Consider the following 25170-nt stretch of genomic DNA (forward strand, 5'->3'; position numbering starts at 1 on the left):
TATAATTATTGTGCAATTTATATCTACAGGCTACACTGAGGTTTTTCTTTTATTATTGCATGCTAACTGGCATTAGTGCGTAAGCCTATTGCCTAACTGTATGCGTGCAAAATGCTTTTGGGAACAGGCAGGAAAAGTTAAGGTTCGAGGCAAAAAGGACCATGTTGGAGTTTAATTCAATAAGAGAAATGCTGTGAAATGGAGAGTTGAAAACTAAAGAGAAGGGAGGGCCAGAAAAGTCATGTTTGGGAAAGATTTGGTGAAATGGTAAAAGAGGATGATAGCAGTGTGATTGAGGTGCTACACAAATTCAACAGTCACAAGATAGGGACTTCAAAGAGGCCTAGTGCAACCTAGGCAACTGTTCAGATGGACATGGAAACTGAAATCTGGACACTGACTTGATGTAGTCCATAACCCCTCAGTCGTAATATTAACTCCTCCAGAATTAAACATATCTTGCAGTAAAATGATACACAAAATGTAGGCTAATTTTTGACTTCGAGAACAGGGGTTGAGAAAAAGGATTTATTGAGATAATGCAAATGTCTGGAGGTGCTGTCTGTACCAGCATCATAAAAGCTGATAGTATTTCAACCACATAAAATATCCATCCAAGCTGATCTGAAATCTGTTCAGAAACATTTTGGGTCGTTTTCACAGCTTTCTATTTCCTTACAACCAGTCAAACTGATTTCAGTTGGACCTTTTGCACAGAAAATACTTTTTATATTGCATTTGATCCCCGGTCCCTAAACGTCTTTGCTCCGCGAAAGAAGCCAAGATGACAGAAAACTTTACCGATGTCAACTATACTGAGAAAATAAATAAACGCAACAATTTCAACTATTTTACTGAGTTACAGTTCATATAAGGAAATCAGTCAACTTAAATAAATTCATTAGGACCTAATATATGGATTTCAAATGCCTGGGCAGGGGTGCAGCCACACAGAATACATTTCTCCCCACAAGTATAGTTTGAAGCATTCATTGTATTGACATTTGACATACTGGCGAGCAAGGGTTTATTTAGCTTTCTAGGGCAACATATAGGCTAATGACAAGAGAAGCTGCATGTAGCCTAACTAACTATAGACAAGTTGACTTACAAATAGCCTACCAAAATGTCAGAAATAAGCAGAAACTTATCTAAATCAGGCAACAACAAAAATCCTTGTCTCTTCTATATTAGCGGGTTAGGGTCAGGTGCGGGCCTCAGATTTTCAAATTGGCTGTAGTCAGGCGGTTGCGGCATGGGTTACTCACAATTGCAGGTGGGTGCACAAACAGCTGACCCACGCACCACTACACTACGTTGAAAAATAAAAAGGAACAATGGGCTGAAGTATTGACTCGACATATTGACATGAATACAGCCATAATACATATAAAGCAGACCTGTCAGTAATGGTGATGCTCAGATGGGAAGTCTATGGTGACACCGTCAGAATGGAGTGTGTGTCTGGCGTGCAATGTGTTTCGCTGCACCCAGCAGGTTCCAAGTTAACTGGAAAAGCCAAGGGCCTATTAACTATCCAGATGGATCCTTCAATTAAGGGAAAATGTTTTCCAGAAGGTTGAGCCATTACCTGCAAAAGATACTGATGACTTCCCCATAATGAATTATACCAATGGCTTTTAATAGAAAATAGATTATAATTCTCACTAAGTTTGCATGTTCCAGCATGTTTAATGTTTGCTTTTTAGGAGCATTGGTGTAATTTAGTAAAAGACCAGGGGGGGATGCTTTAGTCTAAAAGAAAATCCTATTCTTATTAATGTGCAAGTTCCACAGAAATAAATCGATAGATGAGAACAGACAACACATGAGCACCAAGCGGAATTAAAATATGGACAAGACATAATAAAAATACATAAAGATTTTAAAAAGTGTCTATTTTCAGAGATAGTCTAGTAGGGAATTTTCTTGTGAATTTTGCCTTGGAGAAGATGGCAAGAGATAAAAACATGTACACGTCCTTTACAACAAGGAGAAGTTTCAGTCTTGTGTTTTGTCCTCTGTTGTTTAACTGCTTGTGGGTTGCCTGTCTCCCTGACCCTGGTCATTGGTTCCAGCCGCAGAGCGTCGGGTGATGCTACTCTGAACAAACTGTTGGAGGCCCTGAAAGCCCTGAGAGAAGAGGAACTCCAGGTACCAGTCCCATTGCTTCCCGGCCTACAGACAGACAGACGGACAGCGTTACAGACCATCCATTACAAAAGGACCATCCAGGACTGCTGATCAGTAGCATGAGGTCAATTAAAAATCAAACGGCACACTTTAAAATACACATCAGTGTACATACGTACAGTACATTAAAACGAAATAAGTGGTAAGACTGCGGTACCTTTATGGAATTGAGATCCACTTCCTTCCTCTCTGGCCAACACTGACAAAGAGAGAAGCATTAATATTCAACAGTTTCCCCCCCTCCCAGTAAATCTCAGTAGAACAGTCTACTGGGTTTGATTCTGACCAAAAAGAAGTACTTGGATAATTAAACATGATGAAAAATCAAGTCTCATGTAGCACCCATGAATAATAAAATGTGATTCTGTATTAATGGATCTTGTATAAAAGATACATTAATACGACATTCATCTCCTTGTCCAGCCTTAAAATGTATTCATTCAACTGGAGAGGATGGCTGCTCCCTTGTGCGTCAGGTGTTTCTCTTGCAATTTGAAAATTAGACTTCACATATAAACTGAGCACAAACATTTAGTGGACATTTATGAAAATGATATACAATATTAGTTTCACGGATCTGGACTTTAAATAATGCCTAAAAGAATGCAATAAGTAAATAATGGCCAACATTTTCTAAATTACATAAAAATTCTCACTCACCTTGTGATGAAAGTCGAGGGCGTAGCCGAGGAAGGCAGGGTGGTGGATGAGGTCGAAGCTGGTCCAGGGCTCGGGCACTTTGCTGAGAGACAGGAGCTCCTGGTCCACCACGATGGCCATGCCGGGAAGGAACATCTTGGCATTCCACAGGCAGCTCACCATGAAGGACAGGTAGTGGTTAAACTCCCGGTACGTCTGCCTGCTGATGTGAAACGCCTGTTGCAATGGAGGGATGACGAAAAAAAAAAAAAGAGCGATGGAGATGTAGTTTAAACACTGAATAAGTGTATGACACATGCTAAATAAATAGGCTCTCTCACAGAATATCACCAGGGAAAGGGTGTTGGGTGGTTAAAAGCCAGGTCCATTATGGATAATGTCTGCCCGCGCTGACCAATTTGCATTCCGCTTACCGGATCGATTTCTCTTGGTAAGACGCTGCCGGAAATATGAGGTAAACATATATTGTTTCGTACCAAGTGCCTTCGGAAAGTATTCAGACCCCTTGACTTATTCCACTTTGTATTAAAGCCCGTATTAAATCGTTTTTTCCCCCTAACCCATGTACACACAATACCCCATAATGACAAAGTGAAAACATGTTTTTAGAAATGTTAGCAAATTTATTGAAAATGAAATACAGAATTCTCTCATTTACATAAATATTCACACCCCTGATACAATACTTTGTAGAACCACCTTGGCAGCGATTAGAGCGGTGACTCTTACTGGCAAAATCTCTAAGAGCTTTGCGCACCTGGATTGCGCAACATTTGCACATTATTCTTAAATTCTTCAAGCTCTGTCAAGTTATCATTGCCAGACAGCCATTTAAGTCTTGCCATAGATTTTCAAGCCGATTTGAGTCAAAACTGTAACTAGGCCACTCAATATGGGCTACCGAGTGAGGCAGCGGTTTAAGGCACTGCATCTCAGTGCTAGAAGCGTCACTACAGACCTGGTTCGATTCCAGGCTGTATCACAACTGACCGTGATTGGGAGTCTCTTAGGGCTGCGCACAATTGGCCCAGCTTCGTCCGGGTTAGGCAGTCATTATAAATAATAATTTGTTTGTAACCGACTTGCCTAGTTAAATAAAGTTTAATAAACAATTTAAAAAATATAATCTTGGTAAACAACTCATGTATATTTGGCATTGTGTTTTAGGGCTATTGTCCTGCTGAAAGGTGAATTTGTCTCCCAGCGTCTGTTGGAGAGCAAACTGAACCAGGTTTTCCTCTAGGATTTTGCCCATACTTAGCACCTATTCCATTTATTATCCTAAAAAAAAGTTCATAGTCCTTGCCGTTGACAAGCATACCCGTAACATGATGCAGCCACCACCATGCTTAAAAACATGCAGTGTGTACCTCAATGAGGTGCTGTGTTGGATTTTCCCCAAACATAACACTTTGTATTCAGGACAAAAAGTTAATGTCTTTGCCACATTATTTTGCAGTTTTACTTTATTGCAAACAGGATGGATGTTTTGGAATATTTTATTCTGTACAGGCTTCGTTTTCACTCTGTCATTTAGGTTTGTATTGTGGAGTTACAATGTTGTTGATCCATCCTCAGTTTTGTCCTATCACTGTAACTGTTTTAAAGTCACCATTGCCTTTGGTGAAATCCCTGAGTGGTTTCCTTCCTCTCTGGACACTGAGTTAGAAAGGATGCCTGTATCTTTGTAGTGACTGGTGTATTGATACACCATCCAAAGTGTAATTAATAACTGCACCATGCTCAGAGATATTCAATGTCTGCTATTTTGTATTTTCTTTTACCCATCTACCTTTAGATGGGTTGCTGACAACATTATGAAAACAATGTGCGTGCTTCCATGGGGCAGAACTCAGCCTGTTGCTGTGATTCTGGAAGGCCAGATTGCAGGAATGATAAGAAACTGCCATGTTGGGAATCGTAAGTGGCTCGTTTCAGCTTGTTATTGACACCATGTCTTGTTTTGAGGTGTTTTGAGAGATTTCATGACAATGCTTATATGGCAAAAATTCGCTAGCTATCTAACCAACAACTGTAACGATGTATTTGAGAGACAACTAGTGCTTATGTGCAAATGTATATGTTTTCAATAAACATTGGAGACGAAATAAAGCTTATACATTGTCAACAATCTAAACCAACCTCATCTGTTTTGCCCCATGGTTGCGCATGTGTCGTTTTTTGTTGCTAAACAACCAACCTGTCTATAGGTGCCCTTCTTTGCGACTCATTGAAAAACCTCACTGGTCTTTGTGGTTGAAATTGAAATTCACTGCACGACGGAGGGACCTTACAAATAATTGTATGTGGGTTGAATACTTATTGACTCAAGACATTTCAGCTTTTCATTTTTAATTCATTTGTAAACATTTCTAAAAACAATTCCACTTTCACATTATGGGGTAGTGTGTGTAGATCAGTGACACAAAATCTCAGTCAAGGGGTGTGTATACTTTCTGAAGGCACTGTATACAAATGGCAGTATCTACTTCCAAATTCAATTGCCTTCATACACTAGAATTGGTTTTTTTGTTTGAACGAGTAACCACCATAATTGCAATTCTTTAATCAGCACTTAATTCTAATAGTTTCATTCATCATGTGGACGGGTAGAAGTCGCCTCACCAGGAGCCTTGAATTGCTTGATTATGCAAAAACACTGTTAGATTTGCAAAGCAGAAAACATATCTTAAAAAGGGAGTGCTTCTATTACCTTGGTCTCCTGTTGTTGGCACTTAGCAGAGGTCAGGTTCTTCTTGTACCTGGAAAAAAGAGAAACAACTTTAGTGGTCTGTATAAGGGTGGAAAAGCAACCACATTGCTTTCCATGTTATGTAAACATCTGTCCTAAAGGCCATTTATTGCGAGCAGAACATTTTACAATAACAAGCTTAAAAACAACCACCATAGTAGCAGCAGTTGCTAAGACCAGATGTTTGGCCTGTTTTAATAAAAGCAGTGGTCTTTTGTCATGCTATAGATTTTCCCCATACTCAACTAGTGGACATAAGTCCAGATCCGGACCCAGAAGGGGGTCAATATGGACCACGGATCCAGTCGAGCTTCAACCTCGGTATTATATGAACACATAAGACACGTAAATGTGTTGAATTGCGAGAAATGAGCTAAAAACACAAAGAAAACTGCAAAAACAATTCCCTGCCACATGCAAAATGTGTAGAATTGAGGGAAATTAGCTTTTAAACTCTCCACCAACAAGAGGGGTGTGAACAGTTTGGGGTTGCATGGGTTGTGAGGTGGGAGTTTGTTACTACGCCAATGAATGACAATATCCATCCGGACCTTTGCGACCTAGGGAGTGTGTGTGACCGGACCTTCTTAACTAGTACTAGAGTACCTCGCTATAGACGTATGCTTTAACTAGTACTAGAGTACCTCGCTATAGACGTATGCTTTAACTAGTACTAGAGTACCTCGCTAGAGACGTATCCTTTAACTAGTACTAGAGTACCTCGCTAGAGACGTATCCTTTAACTAGTACTAGAGTACCTCTCTATAGACGTATCCTTTAACTAGTACTAGAGTACCTCGCTATAGACGTATGCGTTAACTAGTACTAGAGGACCCCCTGCTATAGACGTATGCGTTAACTAGTACTAGAGTACCTCGCGATAGACGTATGCTTTAACTAGTACTAGAGTACCTCGCGATAGACGTATGCTTTAACTAGTACTAGAGTACCTCTCTATAGACGTATGCTTTAACTAGTACTAGAGTACCTCGCTATAGACGTATGCTTTAACTAGTACTAGAGTACCTCGCTATAGACGTATGCTTTAACTAGTACTAGAGTACCCCCTGCTATAGACGTATGCTTTAACTAGTACTAGAGGACCCCCTGCTACAGACGTATGCTTTAACTAGTACTAGAGGACCCCGTGCTACAGACTTATGCTTTAACTAGTACTAGAGGACCCCTGCTATAGACGTATGCTTTAACTAGTACTAGAGGACCCCCTGCTATAGACGTATGCTTTAACTAGTGCTAGAGTACCTCACTATAGACTTATGCTTTAACTAGTACTAGAGGACCCCTGCTATAGACGTATGCTTTAACTAGTACAAGATGACCCCTGCTATAGATGTATGCTTTAACTAGTACTAGAGAACCCCTGCTGTAGATGTATGCTTTAACTAGTACATCCCTGCTATAGATGTATGCTTTGTGTATTTGTGCGACAAGACATTCGTGCTTTGAGTTATGCATGCCGTTTGCATTCTTCATGGGCCTGAAAACTTATCCGGGAAAATGGATCTTAGCGCAATTCTGCACCCTTGACCCTTCATTATCATGAATGTAATGTTCTGGCTGGCGAGCTGTACCAAGACAGCTTACCATTCAATTGCGTCATCAAATATATACAGGAGAAAGTTTGACATACATGCAGATGATTTGCACACAGCATGGCAGTGACCGCACTTTGTTTGTGAAAAGATGACACTCTGACGTGACGGTGTTGACTTCCAACAGGCCCGGTGTTGACATGATAATACTGGCGTTGACGTCACCACTCCTCCTCACCTGTACATGATGTAGCCGAGGCGGTCCACGCTGACGGGGTCGGTGGCAAACAGGGCTGGGTAGAACACGCCCACGGGGGGCATGACCACCAGGGGGAGCCCGTACTTCAGGAACATGTCACACACCTGAATGGCACGCACAGGGGCACACACGTCAACACCCCCACAACGAACACGGTTGTCTCCTTTTCTAAACGGACCATGAATATGGAGCAACTGATCCAGTGCACTCTGGTTAAAGTGAATATGATTACGGTGGACAACCACAGGGTTCTAACAGTCCTGCATGGATGGGATCACTATAAGGGATCACTGGACTTTTTCCCCCCTTTATGTATTCAACGAAATGTACTAGCTTCATCTGGCTTGATTACCGTCTCGTAGAAGTCCAGGATGAAGCTGAGGAGCAGGGAGTGGCAGCCCTCTAGCTGCAGCCCCACGGCGGCCAGGCGGCCCACGAAATGCACCAGCTCCACGACAGAGTCCATGAAGCCAGACAGAGTCATGTTCCTGGGGAGGAGTTGAAGAATGGTCACGTAACGGAACATAAAACAAAGGCCTTAATAACAAGGAAACGGGTGAATGGTAATGATGCACGGGACTAGTGAGAAGCTCAAACGGGGGGCTTTGTCCTTGGATCATATTAATATCTCCTTCAGCAGCCCCGCCCACCCCGGTTAATGCAATAAAAGACAATAACCAAATCAGCGCTGAGTGTGCAGCAATGATGCCGGGCGGAGAGACACACACACACTGCAGTTCATTACGCTGCGGCGTTCCAGAGGACAGCGCTGAGGAGAAACCGAGGAGGTTGACAACCACACACCTCAGACATTGATTTCGGCACCGCTTTTCATTGAGTTTCTCTGCAGAGGTGAAGTTTGAAATGGGAAGGGAATAAACATGTATTGACAGGGATTGGCCGTTTGTGAAGAGTTAGAATACCGGCAAGGAAGACAGTGAAATGTGTCTTTAACTAAAGGAAGTTACAGGGCTTTGGTGTTGGAAGTGTGTGATGGACAGCGAGACTCACATGGGTGTGTGGCTGTGGAGACTGATGTCCAGGCCGTCCTCCAGGGCGTACACAGAGTGCCAGGTCAACCACTTCGACAGCATGTTGTTCAGACAGTCAATCACACTGCACTGGACAGACAACAGAGGGTTGGTACTTATTCAAAGTGGGAAAAAATACATTTACAATGACAACTGGGCACACAGTAGAAAAATGGTGTAAAACGTCTCATCAGAAAACAAAATGGTTCTCACTGAACAAGTAGTTCCTCCCTGTTTCAGTAAGTTCTCTTCCATTTGGTGCCAAATGAATACAACCCAGGATTAAAAGGGAGCTGATAACTGGACTGTAAATGGATATAGCGGTATGATGCAAACTTCTTATAATTTATTGAATGTGGGATCTGGAGGCATTCTGTTGACTATTACCTTGAAGAACAGCGTGGAGGTGAAGAACAGCTGCACGAGAGGCTCAAACAGAAGCTGGTTGATACCTGAGAGAGATGCAGGAGAGCAAGGAAATTTGCACAAACCATTTAATTCAACCACCTGACTACTTTTCCCAGGCTCCCTGGTATATGCTGCCAGCCTGCCATGTGCTGGGGATTGCATAGTCACGTGTCTTCCCGCAGTTACAGTTCAGCAGTTTAATTAGAGGAGAGAGAGTGGAGGAGAGCAAGGCAGCCAAGCGAACAGGGCCTACTCACAGGAACTGGGGACCACGGGGATGTCACTCAGAAGGCCCAGAATCTGGGGGCGGAGGAGTGAACCATCCCAAACATTCAGGAACTTGTAGAGGAAGCCCTCGGTGCTGGAGAAGCCCTCCTGAGGGGAGAGAGGGATGGAGAGACAAAACATACGCATCTCAAATGAGCGTTTGACTGTGGCATCATTTATTAACGAGCAGTGAGGGGGAAGAGAGTGGGAGCAGAGAAGAGTTTAACACGCTCTGACAGATCCAAATCTGGCATAAAAGGGAGAGGCGGGGACGGGAACTGGGGGTGACAGGGTGAGAGGAGCCTGGAGGGGGGCTCACCTGGAGGAACTGCTGCGTGGAGAGCAACCTGTTGAGGAGATGCAGGGCCTCGGACGAACTCCCGGAGCCCCCGTCCCCACTGCAGAACAGAAACTCTGAAATACAAAACAAAGAGAGGAAAATAAAGATATTTTAAATGTTGAAAAGGTCAGGGGAAAGAAGAGAACAAAAAACAAGGGGTGATGACAGAATCACATTGTGGATTTGTACAATCTTGACACCGAACCTTTTAATTTTCATAAAAGCTTTTCTACAGAGCGTTGCTTTGCAATGCCTACTGGGAATGGACGAGGGTTCAATCAGTAGAGCATTTGACAGAAGTACCCTGTAACAAAAATTCTACTACTGAACCATTTAGGGTTAAGTGGGAAGATCGACAGATTTTTTTCACCTAGTCGGCTCGGGGATTCGAACGACCAACCTTTCGGTTACTGGCTCAACGCTCTAACCGCTAGGCTTCCTGCCGCCACATTTCCGCAGCGACAGAGACAACTGAGGAAGACGTAGTGGTTGGTTAGTGATTGTACCCTCATGGAGGGCGTGGCCCAGCCAGAAGTTGAGTCGGAGGAAGGCGGAGTCATCCTGTACGTAGTCCAGGTAACAGAGGGCCAGATTGGACCCCAGTAGAGAACCCATCTGGGATGGGAGCTGTGGAAGGGAGACATGATTATTAGACACACATTTGCGGTACGCACATCAAACCCCACCATCCACTCACGCTTTAAACACACCCCCACAACACACAAACAAATACAATTCAGCATACAAAGTGGGGGGCCATCTAACACCAAGCCAGCATCATGTTCTAAATAGCTTCATGTCAGGATATTCGCAGCCCCTATTGAAGGAGAGAATCTGTTGCCCGTGTCCTTGTTTTCAATGAGTGAGCAATCAATCTGTCACTGAGTGACTGGACTAAATCTGTCACATCTACTTATACTCATAATACAGTAATCATGGCCATGTCTGTGGCAGGCAGAATTCAGACATTTCTCCACACGGACTGGCCTGTTTGTCTGTTGTGTGAATAGCTGCCCGGCAATATGAGAACTTAATAAATAAAGAGAGATTGTCAACGGACATGGCCGAGTCTTCCAATAATTATAAGGAGCAAACGCATCGTTCCTCTGATTTCTTTGAGCTGCATGATGGACAGTACTAGCTGATCTGTCCTGTCCACCCACAGCCATAAAAAGTAGAAAGTGCTGGCAGAACGGCTTGTTGCAAACGTTGGCTGCGTGTTGGGAATTTATGTAGCGTGAAGCGTAAATGTCCTTAAACCTTTTAAAGAAATGTATCTGGGTTGATCAGGTCAATGGATCTACCAAGCAAACCGTATTTGTGTGAAGCACTTTTGTAATTGTCAACGCTTTATAACCTTTTCAATGTGGCTCCAAGTTATACATCTCTGTTGGCCGGTTAATTAATGACTCGTTTGGGACAAACACACCCTGATGAAGTCTAAACAGAGCAATGACAAATTTAAAAAAACAAACGACATGGAGAGCGCTCATGAATCGGTTTTATGGCTCAGGGTAATAAACACAACACTGCCAGCAGTCAAATTGAGTGGCAGACGAGGTTGAGCCCTCGGTCTATTCTGTTATCCAACAAAACTGTGCCGGTGACATAGCACCCCCATGTGGCTGCAGAATGACACTAAAGTGAAATGGACAGTGCTGGGCACCTCCAAAACACAGTATTTTCCATCCTGCTTAAATCCACACCTTCTATCTGTTTCAAATCAAAGTACCTCTAGGCTATACAGCTGTGTGACTAATCAGACCGCTGAGAGAGAAGGAGAGGGGGGAGGGGGGGGGCAGACAGATAAAAAGACAGTGAGAGAGAGAGAGGGGAGGAGAGGGCTACCTCTATGCGGTGGAGGTTGTCCAGCAGCTGTGGGAAGGTGTGGAGTTGCTCCAGGGGGAAGACCTTCCTGCTGCTGGAGAAGGGGGAGTTTCTCTGGACAGATGAGCTCAGTGATGGCACCTCCAGGTGATGGTATTTCTGACAGATGGATCAGTGATTGGACAAAAGTTAATAAAATGTTTACAGTCTAACATACACAGAGTATACCAAACATTAGGAACACCTTCCTAATATTAAGTTGCACCCCCTTTTCCCTTCAGAACAGCCTCAATTCGTTAGGGCTCTATAAGGTGTGGAAAGCATTCCACAGGGATGCTGGCCCATGTTGACTCCAATGTCTCCTGCAGTTGTGTCAAGTTAGCTGGTTGTGATTTGGGTGGTGGATCATTTTTGATACACACAGGAAACGGTTGAAACAGAAAAACCCAGCAGCGTTGCAGTTCTTGACATAGTCAAACCGGCGCATCAGGCACCTACTACCATACAGCGTTTAAAGCCAAATCTTTTGTCTTGCCCATTCGCCCTATGAACGACACACATACACAATCAATGTCTCAATTGTCTCAAGGCTTAAAAATACTTCTTTAACCTGTCTCCTCCCCTTCATCTACACTGACTGAAGTGGATTTAACAAGTGACATCAATAAGGGATCATATCTTTCAGCTGGTAAGTCTGTCATGGAAAGTGTTCTTAATGTTTTGTATACTCAGTAGACTTTGAATGCAATAAATAGTGACTGACCCCATAATAATTAGAATTTAGCAAGCACCAATATTCTTCTAAATGCTATAAATTAGCACTAAGACCATAAAAAAAATGACACCATTAAGATCATTGGTCTCCCTGTTATGCCACAGCTCATCTGATCTCCATACCCTCTTCCTGGAGTTGGTCTTGTGTTTCACTCCTAGGGTCAGGCTGATGTCAGACGACACTTGGCCATTGTTCCTCTTCTGGACAGCACTGAGCGCTGCCTTCCACGTGGAGTTGTGATTCTTAAACCCACTCTGAACGACAGCAGAAAACATACACGTGACATGAAGTATGTTTGTCAGGGTTTCAATTAAGACAATTGGATTGGAATTAGAGTTTACTTCCGGATTTGATATGGACGAAATAGACCCCAACCCTGATGTTTGGTGAACGACAATGTGTGGTTTTGTGCAATGGACAAAAGTCACTAGGTGTGATCGATCATACTAACCCTCATTCGTGATGGAAGAGCAAGCGTCACCAATTCAGGGCAAAACACTTTGTACAACGACAGCAAGTGCAACAGGAACGGCTGCCTGCCCTGGGGAGACAGTAGACGAGAGGAAAATAATGGAACTCTCAGTGCAACATGCTCACAGTGGGGATTCCACTCTGTTTGATGGCTGTAACAATCATTCACAGAGTGTAACTACAGATAATAGTACTGAGGATAAACTATTTATGGGAATTATGTAGAGAAAGCTTCAAACAATATGTAAGTATTCTCCTCATGCCATTTATCAGCAAGTATTTAATAATGCTAATACATGATTAGATGTTTCCAATGCATTCACTTGTATTGAATTGCATTAAAATATTACAAGCATTGACCAAAAACACTTAAAAAGGACAATACTGTGTTTGTTTACCATTTTTGTTTGGAGGTCCAACAGTTTTCTGACTCTGAATGGCCGAACTATGACAGGGAAAAACCAAGAAAAGGGTAAGAGCAATGTTGTTCTGCAGAAACAACGTGTACCGTATCATAAAGGTTCATTGAGTAACAAAATGCCACTTACCACTCTCCCTCCTTGTCAAAAGGTAGAGCAAATGGCAGATGTAAGGAGACTGAAACACAAAACAAACCATCATGACAAATAGCAATGCAATCCATTGCCAATGTAAACATATCATTAGAGCAAGGGGGAATATGATTCCTGCACATACCAAATTCTCCTCTGTCACAAAGTGGAAGATGAAGCCATAGACGGCTCGAAGATTGTCCTTGGAGTCGATCATGTCGAAAACAGTCAGCACCCACCGAAGGAAAAGCACCTGGAAAACACCCATAACACCTGTTTCATTCAGTTGGAGGGAGAGGGCAGAGCAATTCTGATAACAGTATTATTGTAATGTTATGTCCAGTCTCCAGTGTCAACCTTTAAATCTGTGAGTGTGTGTGACTTGCAAAGACCTTTGACAGAGGAGCTCTTTACCTGTGTGCTGATGGCTATCTTGCTGACACATAACCACGCCACCGCTCGAACAACGGCCTCCTGCGGCACTACGGTGGCAGGGATCAGACACTTCAGAACCCGAACACACATCATACCCCCTGTTCAGGGCAAGAAATAGAGAGGAAAGCTGAAATGTTATGTATGGTCAAATTAATTTGTCATAGTGTAAATTGGTATTTCCAGTCAGTCTGTCTAAGCAAATGGTGGCAGTTTCCATTAAGTGTGAGAGTTGGTTGTTGTACCCATACGGAGGCTCATTGCGTAGTCCAGCATGACAGAGATCGCCTCAGGAGGAAGTCCTCGACTGAGCCCCACTCTCTCCACCTGCACCAGGTTCCTCTCCAGCATATCGTTTCCTACGCATGGGGTACCCGCCTCCACTAGGAAACAAACAGACAACTAACTCACTGTGAATCCAGGACATGTGGACGTGAATCCAGACACTGGTGGATGCCCTTTGGCTGCTGTAGTTAACGTTAGCTAGTTGGTTACTTTTAGTTAGCAATTAAATTCCAATGTATACAGTAGCATTCATAACAAACACTGTTAGTTAGTAACATCCTGCTGTAACATTTCCAGTCAGATGCTTCTAACCGTTTCTTATGAATTTCTTTAGGCTGCCTCTTCTGTTTGTGGATTAGCTATATACAGTTGTACATTCTAGTTAAACGATGACTAGCAAAATTGTGCGTGTACTGCAGGCACGTCTAGCCATAACGTTACTCCGCCCACACTTGTTATGCATTCGTTTGTAAATCAGCTAACGTTAGCTCGCTAGGTAGCAAAATAAGTTACAGTAAAAAGGTGTTTCCAAAAGAAGAAGTCTGAGCGGCCTTGAAAGTTTACATATGTTGACAAATATAACCTGGGCTGCCATTACGGTCAATTAGTTCACGTTGGAGTTTAAAAAGTAGGCAAAACATTCGCTACGTTTGACTTCTGCAAGCATTAGTAGCTATATGCTAACAGCTTCCTAGCTAACTACCTTCTGAGAAGTACTTCAGCGCAAGCAGAAATGGATCCCCAGGCTCGTTCTTTCTTCTTTCTTTCTCCACAACTCGCAAACTTCTGTTTGAAGTTCGGCTAGAAACTGACAAATCGCTTCCAGATGATGAGTCCAAATCTGACCTCGACAGGTTCGCACCTTTTGCCATTGCTACATAGCTAAAACAAATGTTTATTGTGTTTTCCTCAGGCACGAACTCTTTCAAACAAAACTCAAATCTTGCGCGCGACCGTTTGTTCTGCGCATGCGCACTTACTACTTCCGAGAGTGTCTTGCGTAGTTCACCGGGCATTGTAGTGCAACGGCCTTAGCAGGACTACATATAAACTGTGTGTAGGCTCATTCATCTCAAGGAGCCTAGTTCAGGTATTCTCATTTTGCAATAAACTGAATTGCAATCCAAGCATTCATTCTCCTTTCTACACATTGTATGTTTTGAATGATTTGTGAATAACTGCTAATTTCAACTGAATAAAAAGATACATAATAGAGACAACTTAGAGATCTCACCCATACATTTCTTTATTTAGCTAATTTTGTTTTAGAGAAGCATTATGAATGTTAAAGACCAACTGAACACTGCTCATCTGACAGAAACTTCCCCTTTGTCTACTCATCATCACTGAAGATATCATCACGTATATATTAATCAAATACATTTCTATTACAAGAATAGCCCAGTGGTAATGGTTATACTCATAGGAATACTTCTCTAACAGTAATTCAACAGAATACTGTTAAAAATTTCAGAGAAAAATAGACTCACAGATAAACATAAGCCTTTATTGTCATTGGATGTAAAGAGAGACAAAGTCCTTTATTAAGAGACAAAGATCAAGTCCTTTATTGGATATGTCATTTGACAAAGCAGCTGGACTATTGATTGTGGTCCAGAGACATAGAGAGCAGTAGGCTAGCAACCATAGACGTATGTTTAAACATAATTGCTAGAAAAATGCCTTCCCATAGGTCTCTCCTCCACATGAGTTCTTGAACAACAGTGTTGGGTCCAACAAAGTGATTAATCAATTTGAGATCAGTGAAAGACTTGCCATTTGACAGTTCGGTTTTTCTTTCAGGAAAAGGGGTACATTGTCATGCCTAAGAGTAGTTACAAGAAAATCTAATCATCAGGAAAAAGCTTGGACGAAACTAATATGAATTCACAAAAATGATTCTTATTTTACTAATACCAATGGAAATATGTGATACTGTATTTAAATAAATGTGAGTCAATGTTCAACTACATATGTCTCTGAACAGTGCTGATAAGCTATGAGTTTGTTTTAAGCCATATAATTATGAACCATGCTTAATTACTGTAAAATAACAATTGAATTCAAGAAATATCATTATCTCCCTACCTAAAATAAAAATAAATAGAAAAGTACCAATCTTCAATAGTGGACATCAGCATTCTCAAAACCAACAAAGTCCCTCAAATTGGTATTTGTGCCAAAAACGAACTAAAAACATAGGCATGCTGTATCTTATGTTTTGATAGATGCTAAATAAAAATGGGGGGGAATGAGAAAAAGGACCAATTGGCTGGTGAGACACAGGTCCTATATTTAAAAAAAAGAGTTCAGCTGATTACAGTTGCCACAAGTATGATTGTCCACTGTCAAGGTTGGGATACAGGACAAGGGGATTGCAGTTTTAGGATGAGAGTGCAGGGAAGCAGGTGAAACCAATAACCAGTCAGCCAAAAGGGTGGGAGAGGGGACAGGTGGGTGGTTGACTGGGTGGATATATCACTCCTTGTGGCGACTGTGTTTCTTTTGAATCTGAATTGCTACAATCCAAAGAAACGCACAAGGTTCCATTTTGCTGTCACTCTGCCCAGACTGGATGGTTGGACCTGATTAGGACTGCTTGACTTTGTTATTTTCCTGGGCATTGATGTGTTCTTCCCTGCTCTCCTCCCTCTCAGGTCGGTCCTCACTCTGTCGGGCAATGAGCAGTCGGCAGGTGAGCAGAATACCAAAGACCAGAGCATGGGCATATCGTTTCAGGGGGTCTCCTACTAACTGGTGGAAGAAGAGGACCGCCAGCATGACCAGCAAGAGCAGGAAGTTAGCCACATCCTTGGGTCTCCCTGGCACCAATGTCAGAACCACACCACAGCCCACCTCCAGTGAGCCAATGATCTTACGGAGCAGCACCGAGCTGATGCCCATCTTCTTTAGACCTGGCAAAGCCTTGGCATAGCTCTTGTATGCCCGTTTCTGAAAAACGAGGAGAGAGAACATTTCAGCATTCATTTTCATAGATGCAAAAGAGGTCATTTAATTTATTATTAGTGGCGCACTATAGACTACAGTATATCATTTCTCAGATTTGTAGAACCTTGTTCTAAGGAAGTTTCAGTTCCTCATGAGACAATACATTCGGAGCCAATAGGGACATGTCTAGGCCTACCAGTTTGTCTATAATCATGACACTGTAACATACGTTTTTGTTGTTGATTTTAACAAAATAGTCGACCTATACAGTTTTAAAAGTTAAAACTGTAAGTATTATATACAAGCATCACCAAAATACCTTTTTCCTATCGGATGGAAAATGTGGAATAAGGAAGGGCTTGGGCCTGATGTGGGCCTACTGCAGTAACACCACCAAAACCACTCTTTGCTATTCCTTAAAATACTAAATCAACAAAAACGTTCAAATGTAATGATTAGGCCTATTCGCCATTGAATAAGAATTTTGAGTAGAACATACATGGATGAGGAGCAGAGCACAGATGAGCATTAACAATTCTGGTAGCCTAATAAGGAAAGTCAATATCCGCACAAAACAGGCAGGTGCACCTCAGAATTTGCTCGAACGCGCCGCCATTGCCTATAGCCTAGATAAAAATGTACCTTCAAACAGTTTTTTAAAATTCATATTAGGCTAATAATAACAGATAATTTGCCATAAAATAGGCCTAGTACTGGACAAACGTGTAGGCCTACTGTTATATGCTTAGTCGCTATTTCAAATAAACAGGCCTATGTATTTGTAGCCGAATAAACTGTAGCCCATTCATTCGATTTTAATTATGCCTAAAGGTCATCTTTTATTTTATGTAATATTTCGTAGAAAAATAGACAAACGTAATATTTTCCTACCATTATACTTCAATAAAGAATGTATTATCGGCTATAATAACGCAGCAGGCTCCATCATTTCATTGCTTGCTTGGGTAAATTCATTCCCACGATTGAAACAATACATACAATCAAATCGTATTTATCAGTTAGATATTATAGGCTATTTTATTTCATGATCTTTTACAATTGTGGGTCAGCAGCGCACAGCACATTATTAGAGCCTGAATGCGTCCGTATTGGCAGAACAATGGCTTTCGCTTCCAGCTGCAGTTTATGGTCGCTAAGGTTTACTTACCATCTCACTATAAGCATCTTTGCTTAATCTTGGTGTGAGCTTTATGGTGCCCATGAAGACGAAAAAAAGACCAAGAGCGAAAGAGAGGGCCACAATGGTTATCGTCCTCGGTGAAGCCATCTTCGGTGTTGTATGTCCCGGTCTCGCCACCAAGCTAGTTTCTCCGCGGCCGCTATTCAGTGTATTCACTGAAACACTGACTATTCTTTCCTGTGAAGATGCTAGGGGGATGGGCTTCTGGAAGAGCGACAAAAATGGCGACAGGAAATTTGTACACAAGGTCCAAATGCCCATTTATGGGGGCCCTATACCGAGCAATATTATCTGGTCATCTGAATATTATTTGGTCGTAGGCAAACAAGAAGAAGAAAAAATTCCTCAAAAATGTAACATCAAAGTTAGCATGCATAAATAAATAATACCTAATAGCCTAGTAGTGAAATAGGAAACATGGGAACATACCTGTATGGCTAATAGTTTGGAGCTTGTCCTAATACTGTTTGAACTGCAGGGAGCAGTCCAGGTCAAGCAATGAAGCATTATCATCTTCAAGGTGAACAAGCACAGTGAGAACACTTTAAGGCATATGGTAAACTGTGAAGGATGCATGCCCATTGTACAGTTCAATGTTGTACTTGTTATTTCCTCAAATTGACCTGGTGTTGTAATCTCTCATAATGCTATTTTCCTTTCACTGACTTTATTTTCTGTGGGTAATGTTTTCAACAGTCATATAAATCAAATCAAAGTTTATTTGTCACGTGCGCCGAATACAACAGGTGTAGACCTTACAGTGAAATGCTTACTTACAGGCTCTAACCAATATTGCAAAAAAAGGTATTAGGTGAACAATAGGTAGGTAAAGAAATAAAACAACAGTAAAAAGACAGGCTATATACAGTAGCGAGGCAATAAAAGTAGCGAGGCTACATACAGACACCGGTTAGTCGGGCTGATTGCGGTAGTATGTACATGTAGATATGGTTAAAGTGACTATGCATATATGATGAACAGAGAGTAGCAGTAGCGTAAAAGAGGGGTTGGCGGGAGGTGGGTGGGACACAATGCAGATAGCCCGGTTAGCCAATGTGCGGGAGAACTGGTTGGTCGGCCCAATTGAGGTAATAGTACATGAATGTATAGTTAAAGTGACTATGCATATATGATAAACAGAGAGTAGCAGCAGCGTAAAAAGATGGGTTGGGGGGGGCACACAATGCAAACAGTCCGGGTATCCATTTGATTACCTGTTCAAGAGTCTTATGGCTTGGGGGGTAAAAACTGTTGAGAAGCCTTTTTGTCCTAGACTTGGCACTCCGGTACCGCCTGCCATGCGGTAGTAAAGAGAACAGTCTTTGACTGGGGTGGCTGGGGTCTTTGACAATTTTTAGGGCCTTCCTCTGACACCGCCTGGTGTAGAGGTCCTGGGTGGCAGGCAGCTTAGCCCCAGTGATGTACTGGGCCGTACGCACTACCCTCTGTAGTGCCTTGCGGTCAGAGGCCGAGCAATTGCCGTACCAGGCAGTGATGCAACCAGTCAGGATGCGCTTGATGTTGCAGCTGTAGAACCTTTTGAGGATCTCAGGACCCATGCCAAATCTTTTTAGTTTCCTGAGGGAGAATAGGCTTTGTCATGCCCACTTCACAACTGTCTTGGTGTGTTTGGACCATTCTAGTTTGTTGTTGATGTGGACACCAAGGAACTTGAAGCTCTCAACCTGCTCCACTACAGCCCTGTCGATGAGAATGGGGGCGTGCTCGGTCCTCCTTTTCCTGTAGTCCACAATCATCTCCTTAGTCTTGGTTACGTTGAGGGATAGGTTGTTATTCTGGCACAACCCGGCCAGGTCTCTGACCTCCTCCCTATAGGCTGTCTCGTCATTGTCGGTGATCAGGCTGTTGTGTCGTCTGCAAACGTAATGATGGTGTTGGAGTCGTGCCTGACCATGCAGTCGTGGGTGAACAGGGAGTACAGGAGGGGACTGAGCACGCACCCCTGGGGAGCTCCAGTGTGAGGATCAGCGTGGCATATGTGTTGCTACCTACCCATCACCACCTAGGGGCGGCCCGTCAGGAAGTCCAGGATCCAGTTGCAGAGGGAGGTGTTTAGTCCCAGAATCCTTAGCTTAGTGATGAGCTTTGAGGAGTACAGGAGGGGACTGATGGTGTTGAACGCTGAGCTGTAGTCAATGAATAGCATTCTCACATAAGTGTTCCTTTTGTCCAGGTGGGAAAGGGCAGTGTGGAGTGCAATAGAGAATGCATCAACTGTGGATCTGTTTGGGCGGTATGCAAATTGGAGTGGGTCTAGGGTTTCTGGGATGATGGTGTTGATGTGAGCCATTACCATCCTTTCAAAGCACTTCATGGCTACGGACGTGAGTGCTACGGGTCTGTAGTCATTTAGGCAGGTTGCCTTTGTGTTCTTGGGCACAGGGACTATGGTGGTCTGCTTTGAAACATGTTGGTATTATAGACTCAATCAGGGACATGTTGAAGATGTCAATGAAGACACCTGCCAGTTGGTCAGCACATGCCCGGAGCACACGTCCTGGTAATCCGTCTGGCCCCGCGGCCTTGTGTATGTTGACCTGTTCAAAGGTCTTACTCAAGTCGGCTATGGAGAGCGTGATCACACAGTCGTCCGGAACAGCTGATGCTCTCATGCATGCCTCAGTGTTACATTTACATTTACATTTTAGTCATTTAGCAGACACTCTTATCCAGAGTGACTTACAGTAGTGAATGCATACATTTCATAATCGAAGCGAGCAACATACAATAACATATAACATATAACATATAATATAATAAGGTCCAAGAAACTTTATAAAACCAAGTCTCACTTTCCATCAAAATTGCAATATAAACAGATAAACTCTATTTATATTTATGAGGAATTGAAATATTTTGTCCGTACATTGATCATGTTTGTAAACAATTGTTTACTTTTACTACAGATAATTAAATAACCACTAGTAAATAAATATTGACACTCTCATATAACATCTTTTGGTAACATAAAATAAACACACACTTCTCAGGGGTGTATTGGCTTTGTAATTCCTACACAGTGGCTACTAAGAAAAATGTGCCGTCAGGTCTTTTTCAATTCTCCTTCAAAAGCCGATGGAAACTCCAGTTGTAATCCATAAATTTAAGATGTGAAGTAATAGAACGAGGTTGTGGAGGGTTTGCAGGCAGGGCAGGCCTCCCTTCTTTTTCTTCATATTATCCTACAATACAAAATGTGTATCAGTTCACACATAACACCTTTACTGTACTTAAACTATAGGAATCTTTTCAAGATCATATGGATCTTGAACTAAAACTGTCAATGTCTCAAATGGGTTGTAGTAAGGGGGTCTTGGGCCTTTGGTCCTTTTCTTGAATGCGTTGTACTTTACCAAGGTTATTTTTGCTGCCACGTATCCTACACAGAGACAACATTTTACATGAAAAAATATCAATGCCACAATGCTTTAGCTAACATAGCTAAGCAATGTCTTTGAAATAGTGAATGGATACATGTTCTGTCACTGCAATCTCAACACATTGACCAAGACAGATGATTTTCTAGGAGTCTAACTGAAGGCACAGAGTTATAGTCTCTCTCTTACCTTTCCTTTTTGGGCTTGCTGCGGCCTCTCCATCTTCCCACGGTTGTCCCTCATCTGTTGCCAGAGGTCTCTTGTCCCTGATGTTCCTGATTATGAAAGAACAGAGTTCTGGGTAATCAGATTGACGGCATGCAGCAGCCAGCAAAGGCCCCACAACTTCTTCCTGTCTGTCCACCTCAGCTGGTCCATGAAGGCTGAGCAGGACTTCTTGAGCAGAAAAGCACAACATAATCAAATCTATTGATTTGTGTCTGTCTATGTATCTATCGGTCTCCTGTACATAATTAACATAATCTGTATCTCTGATTGGCTAGCTGGATGGCTGGCTAGCTGATTGGCTGTCTGGCTGTCTGTCTCTCTGTCTAGTTGTGTGGAGAGTTGTGTGTACGAGGACTAGACTCACAATGTGGCACAGACAGCGGCTCTGCTTCACCAGTCTCTCCAGAGACAGGATCTCGATTATCTCAATCCCCAGCAGGGCGTTCATCTTGTCCTGCTTGCTGGCCAGCCTAAAACACAACAACAGAGCAAAACATTTCATCAGTTGGTTCAAAAAAGGAAAAACTACATTGAAAGCACTAATCAGCTTTGCTGCTGTCCATCCTTGCCCACTGTAAATGGCAACACTGAGGTTTTAATGGGTTTAGATAATATAGATTGTCTGTCACCTCATGGGTTCCATACACCTCATAGAACCTTGTATAACAAAGTTATAAAATCAGCTGTAACTTTTATTTTGGCATCGATCAAATATTCTATTTACATTAATTCAAACTTGATATAAGAAGTAGTCCTTCCAACAGTTATGGTTTTCCCACCGCTTTATGCTGCTTCAGCAGGTCTGTCAGAAGCTCCTGGACCTCTTTAATCCTCTGCCGGTCACTGGAGTCCACCACAAAGATGAACCCATGGACCTCCCCATAGAGATCCCTCCAGGACCCCCCCCCACCGATGTCAAGCAGGGTGACCAGGAAGTTCTCCACTCTCAACTCCATCCGGACACACCCATGAGTCAAGCCCCTCATCCACCGGGGGCACTCCAGACAGAGACAGAACAATTTACGTCAGCCAACCCAGATTACTGTGTTATATTTCTATTGGTGTGTATTTCATTCACTGACAGTGGATGTTTTTCCTGCTTTGTCAAGACCGACCACCAGTGCATTGACTTTCCTGTGTGAAAATATGAGATATAGTCCTCGAGCAATTTAAGTGACAGTATTATATATTTGCAATCGCAAGTAATTGCAGACTGAGTTAATCCATTTGAGACAGTCATTCTTGCCTGATGGGTTGCTGGATCTTGGAGACCCAGCTGCAGAAGTTGGTCATCAGTTGTGGTGAAACAGAACAAGGTGAGCACAGCGGTCACCATCGTCTCCTCAGTTCCCACCTGAAAGAAGAACTCACTGTGATACAGAGCCAACGTGCAAACCATAGACTTATATAACGAACGGTGTCAAGTTAGCCAAGGTCACTGTCAGGTGACCCGGGTCAATAAACTCCAGAGGACTCCAGAGCCATAAAGATCATGGATACTAAAGGTCAGCAGACTGATTGGAGTTGGGCTGCCTGTGTAAACACATCTCATTAGCATCAGTTTAGATATAGAACATGTTTTTATATCAACACCAATGTACAGCTGTCTAACAACTTGACATTGTTTACGAAATTGGCATGCCTGTCCAACTACTGCTGTAATCCTGTTATAAGAATGTGTGAATTTTTTGTATGAGAAAATCCAATAAAATACATATCCTTAAAAAAAGTCAGACTTACAGATGGCCGCCACAGCCTACTTACAAACCAACATTTTTGCACCCAGTTTGTCTAACGGTACATCTAAACTTACCTAGAATCAGATGAAAAAAGTTGATCATGTCTTTACTCTTTGAAATCTTTTGGACAAAGGTTAGTGATATCTGTGTGATTATATAACCTGGGCTTTGGTACCTGGTTACTGAGGAACATGGGCTGTATCTACAGTGCATTCCTATCCCTTTGGGGAAGCACTATTCATTGGGTCTGTGAATTGCCTGTATACTGTGTATCTGCTGGATCGAATCCCCGAGCTGACAAGGTACAAATCTGTCGTTCTGCTCCTGAGCAAGGTAGTTAATCCACTGTTCCCCGGGTGCCAAAGACGTGGATGTCGATTATTAAGGCAGCCCCAAGCACCTCTCTGATTCAGAGGGGTTGGAATAAATGTGCAAGACACATTTCAGATGAATGCATTCAGTTGTACAACTGACTAGGTATCCCCCTTTCCCTTTCCCTTTTTCTATCCCCATAAAATGTCCGTAAGCCCATATGGTCTCCACCATTGGGTTTGTTTTACAATACACAGTATAAATGCATATGGACTCTTAATTACATGTCATGGAACTATGTGACTGACCTGGCTGGCATTCAGACACAGTAGCCTATCAGCTGTCTGACATCTTTAGACCTGTGTGTAGTCCGCCACAGTCTGGTTCTACACAGACAGCAGGCGTGTGAGCGTCAGTCTGTCTGAGGTGTGCTAAACAACTCCTGCAGGTCTCAGCTTTCTGCATCTGCTCAGTCTCCATGAAGCTGTATACACCCAGACTGAGTCATTCAGAGCATGAACATGCTGGTCCTCTTTCTTCCCTCAAGCTTGGTTGAACTAGATCCAGACTTCCACCTACGGTAGATCTTTTCAATATCCATATTTTTTATTGCTAAGTTTTCCTGTTTCAGGTGAATCGCTTTTTTTATTTAAAAATGAAAAAAGATTGCCTTTCTCTATACAAATTACAATGTAGCAATAAAAGGCAATTTTGAGTTCAGACAACTAGACCATAAAAGTGCAATAAGACACGTCACTGACTGCAATAAAAAAGATTGATATGGTTGAATCTGAAGACGACAGAGAGCGCTTTATCAATTAACAGTTGTAGCTACTATACACATGGTTATGTAAACAATGTTCAACAACCTAAATGCACTGGCCACCATAGAAATGATGCAAAGCTGTACTAGTCCATGACAGAATATCCAATTCACACAGCAGTGGTCACTCAAAAAGACTTCTCTCTTGTTCTCAGAGTAGCAGTTGAGTTCCCAAGCAGAACATGTCCACCGGTGTTCTCAGGAGAAAGCCTAGGAAAACAAAAGCCACATGAAATTCTAGATAGAATGTAAATGAAATTACATCTCAGCATACATACATTAGGATGGCAGCATCCATACATCTGTTTGTGTGTGTTTCTCTTGTTGCATCTTGTACCGGACAGCTAGCAACTAATCAGGGCTCCAATTATTCTGGTAATCCTGTGGTCACCTCATGTGGTGCAACCTGGGAAACACAGTGTTAGCCTCTCTACCAATCACACTGGTGTCTGTGAGATCTACCTTCCCCCAATGGATAGCGTGCTGTACTTTAACTGGGCCAGATTAGGGCTCTTGCCCATGCATGGCCAATTTTAACAAAGATGTGTATGATGTGATTTATCAGGACATCCAGTAGCGATAGACACCCTGCCTTCAAGTGTCTAAAATGGGAAATAATCATGAAGACACTCAGCGCATAATGACATCACGCTGTACTGTAGGTTCCTACTGGGCACAGACTTCAATTCAACGTCTATTCCAAGTTGGTTCAATGT

At 42.6% G+C, this 25170-nt stretch overlaps 2 protein-coding genes and 1 long non-coding RNA gene across 4 annotated transcripts; all 3 read right to left on the reverse strand.

Moving 5' to 3' along the window:
- Positions 1-514: 514 nt before the first annotated feature.
- On the reverse strand, positions 515-14770 carry LOC106611716 (centromere protein I). Of its 2 annotated transcripts, none has more exons than XM_014212214.1 (20): positions 14508-14770; positions 13765-13902; positions 13502-13620; positions 13233-13340; positions 13085-13133; positions 12935-12981; positions 12517-12606; positions 12188-12319; positions 11312-11449; positions 9970-10090; positions 9443-9537; positions 9114-9231; positions 8836-8900; positions 8429-8538; positions 7770-7905; positions 7397-7521; positions 5567-5615; positions 2854-3069; positions 2351-2392; positions 515-2178 (listed from the first exon to the last, which is right to left on the reverse strand). In XM_014212214.1, exons 1-20 carry the CDS (start codon positions 14674-14676, stop codon positions 2029-2031), a joined length of 2217 nt encoding a protein of 738 aa, XP_014067689.1. In that variant the 5' UTR covers positions 14677-14770; the 3' UTR covers positions 515-2028. The 2 variants fall into 2 exon arrangements, with proteins under 2 accessions (XP_014067689.1, XP_014067690.1); XM_014212215.2 differs by having other exon boundaries at positions 13765-13921; positions 14508-14758.
- A 520-nt stretch (positions 14771-15290) lies between these two features.
- Positions 15291-18189, reverse strand: LOC106611715 (novel acetylcholine receptor chaperone). Its single transcript, XM_014212213.2, has 2 exons — positions 17922-18189; positions 15291-16756 (listed from the first exon to the last, which is right to left on the reverse strand). Exons 1-2 carry the CDS (start codon positions 18039-18041, stop codon positions 16394-16396), a joined length of 483 nt encoding a protein of 160 aa, XP_014067688.1. The 5' UTR covers positions 18042-18189; the 3' UTR covers positions 15291-16393.
- A 2410-nt stretch (positions 18190-20599) lies between these two features.
- Positions 20600-23071, reverse strand: LOC106611795 (uncharacterized). Its single transcript, XR_001330164.2, has 4 exons — positions 22360-23071; positions 21945-22050; positions 21542-21627; positions 20600-21354 (listed from the first exon to the last, which is right to left on the reverse strand). It is a non-coding gene; the product is annotated as an uncharacterized lncRNA (long non-coding RNA).
- Positions 23072-25170: the final 2099 nt, after the last annotated feature.

The sequence above is a fragment of the Salmo salar genome, chromosome ssa09 (assembly GCF_905237065.1).
Source record: "Salmo salar chromosome ssa09, Ssal_v3.1, whole genome shotgun sequence".
NCBI classification, from domain to species: Eukaryota; Metazoa; Chordata; class Actinopteri; order Salmoniformes; family Salmonidae; genus Salmo; species Salmo salar.

Coding starts and splice junctions, on each gene's coding strand:
- LOC106611716 (XM_014212214.1), bottom strand. CDS start 14,676: ATGGCAAAAGGTGCGAACCTGTCGAGGTCAGATTTGGACTCATCATCT. Junction 12,982..13,084: donor TTTGACAAGGAGGGAGAGTG/GTAAGTGGCATT, acceptor TCCCTGTCATAG/TTCGGCCATTCAGAGTCAGA. Junction 2,393..2,853: donor CCCTCGACTTTCATCACAAG/GTGAGTGAGAAT, acceptor TCTCTTTGTCAG/TGTTGGCCAGAGAGGAAGGA.
- LOC106611715 (XM_014212213.2), bottom strand. CDS start 18,041: ATGGCTTCACCGAGGACGATAACCATTGTGGCCCTCTCTTTCGCTCTT. Junction 16,757..17,921: donor AAGATGCTTATAGTGAGATG/GTAAGTAAACCT, acceptor CTCGTTTTTCAG/AAACGGGCATACAAGAGCTA.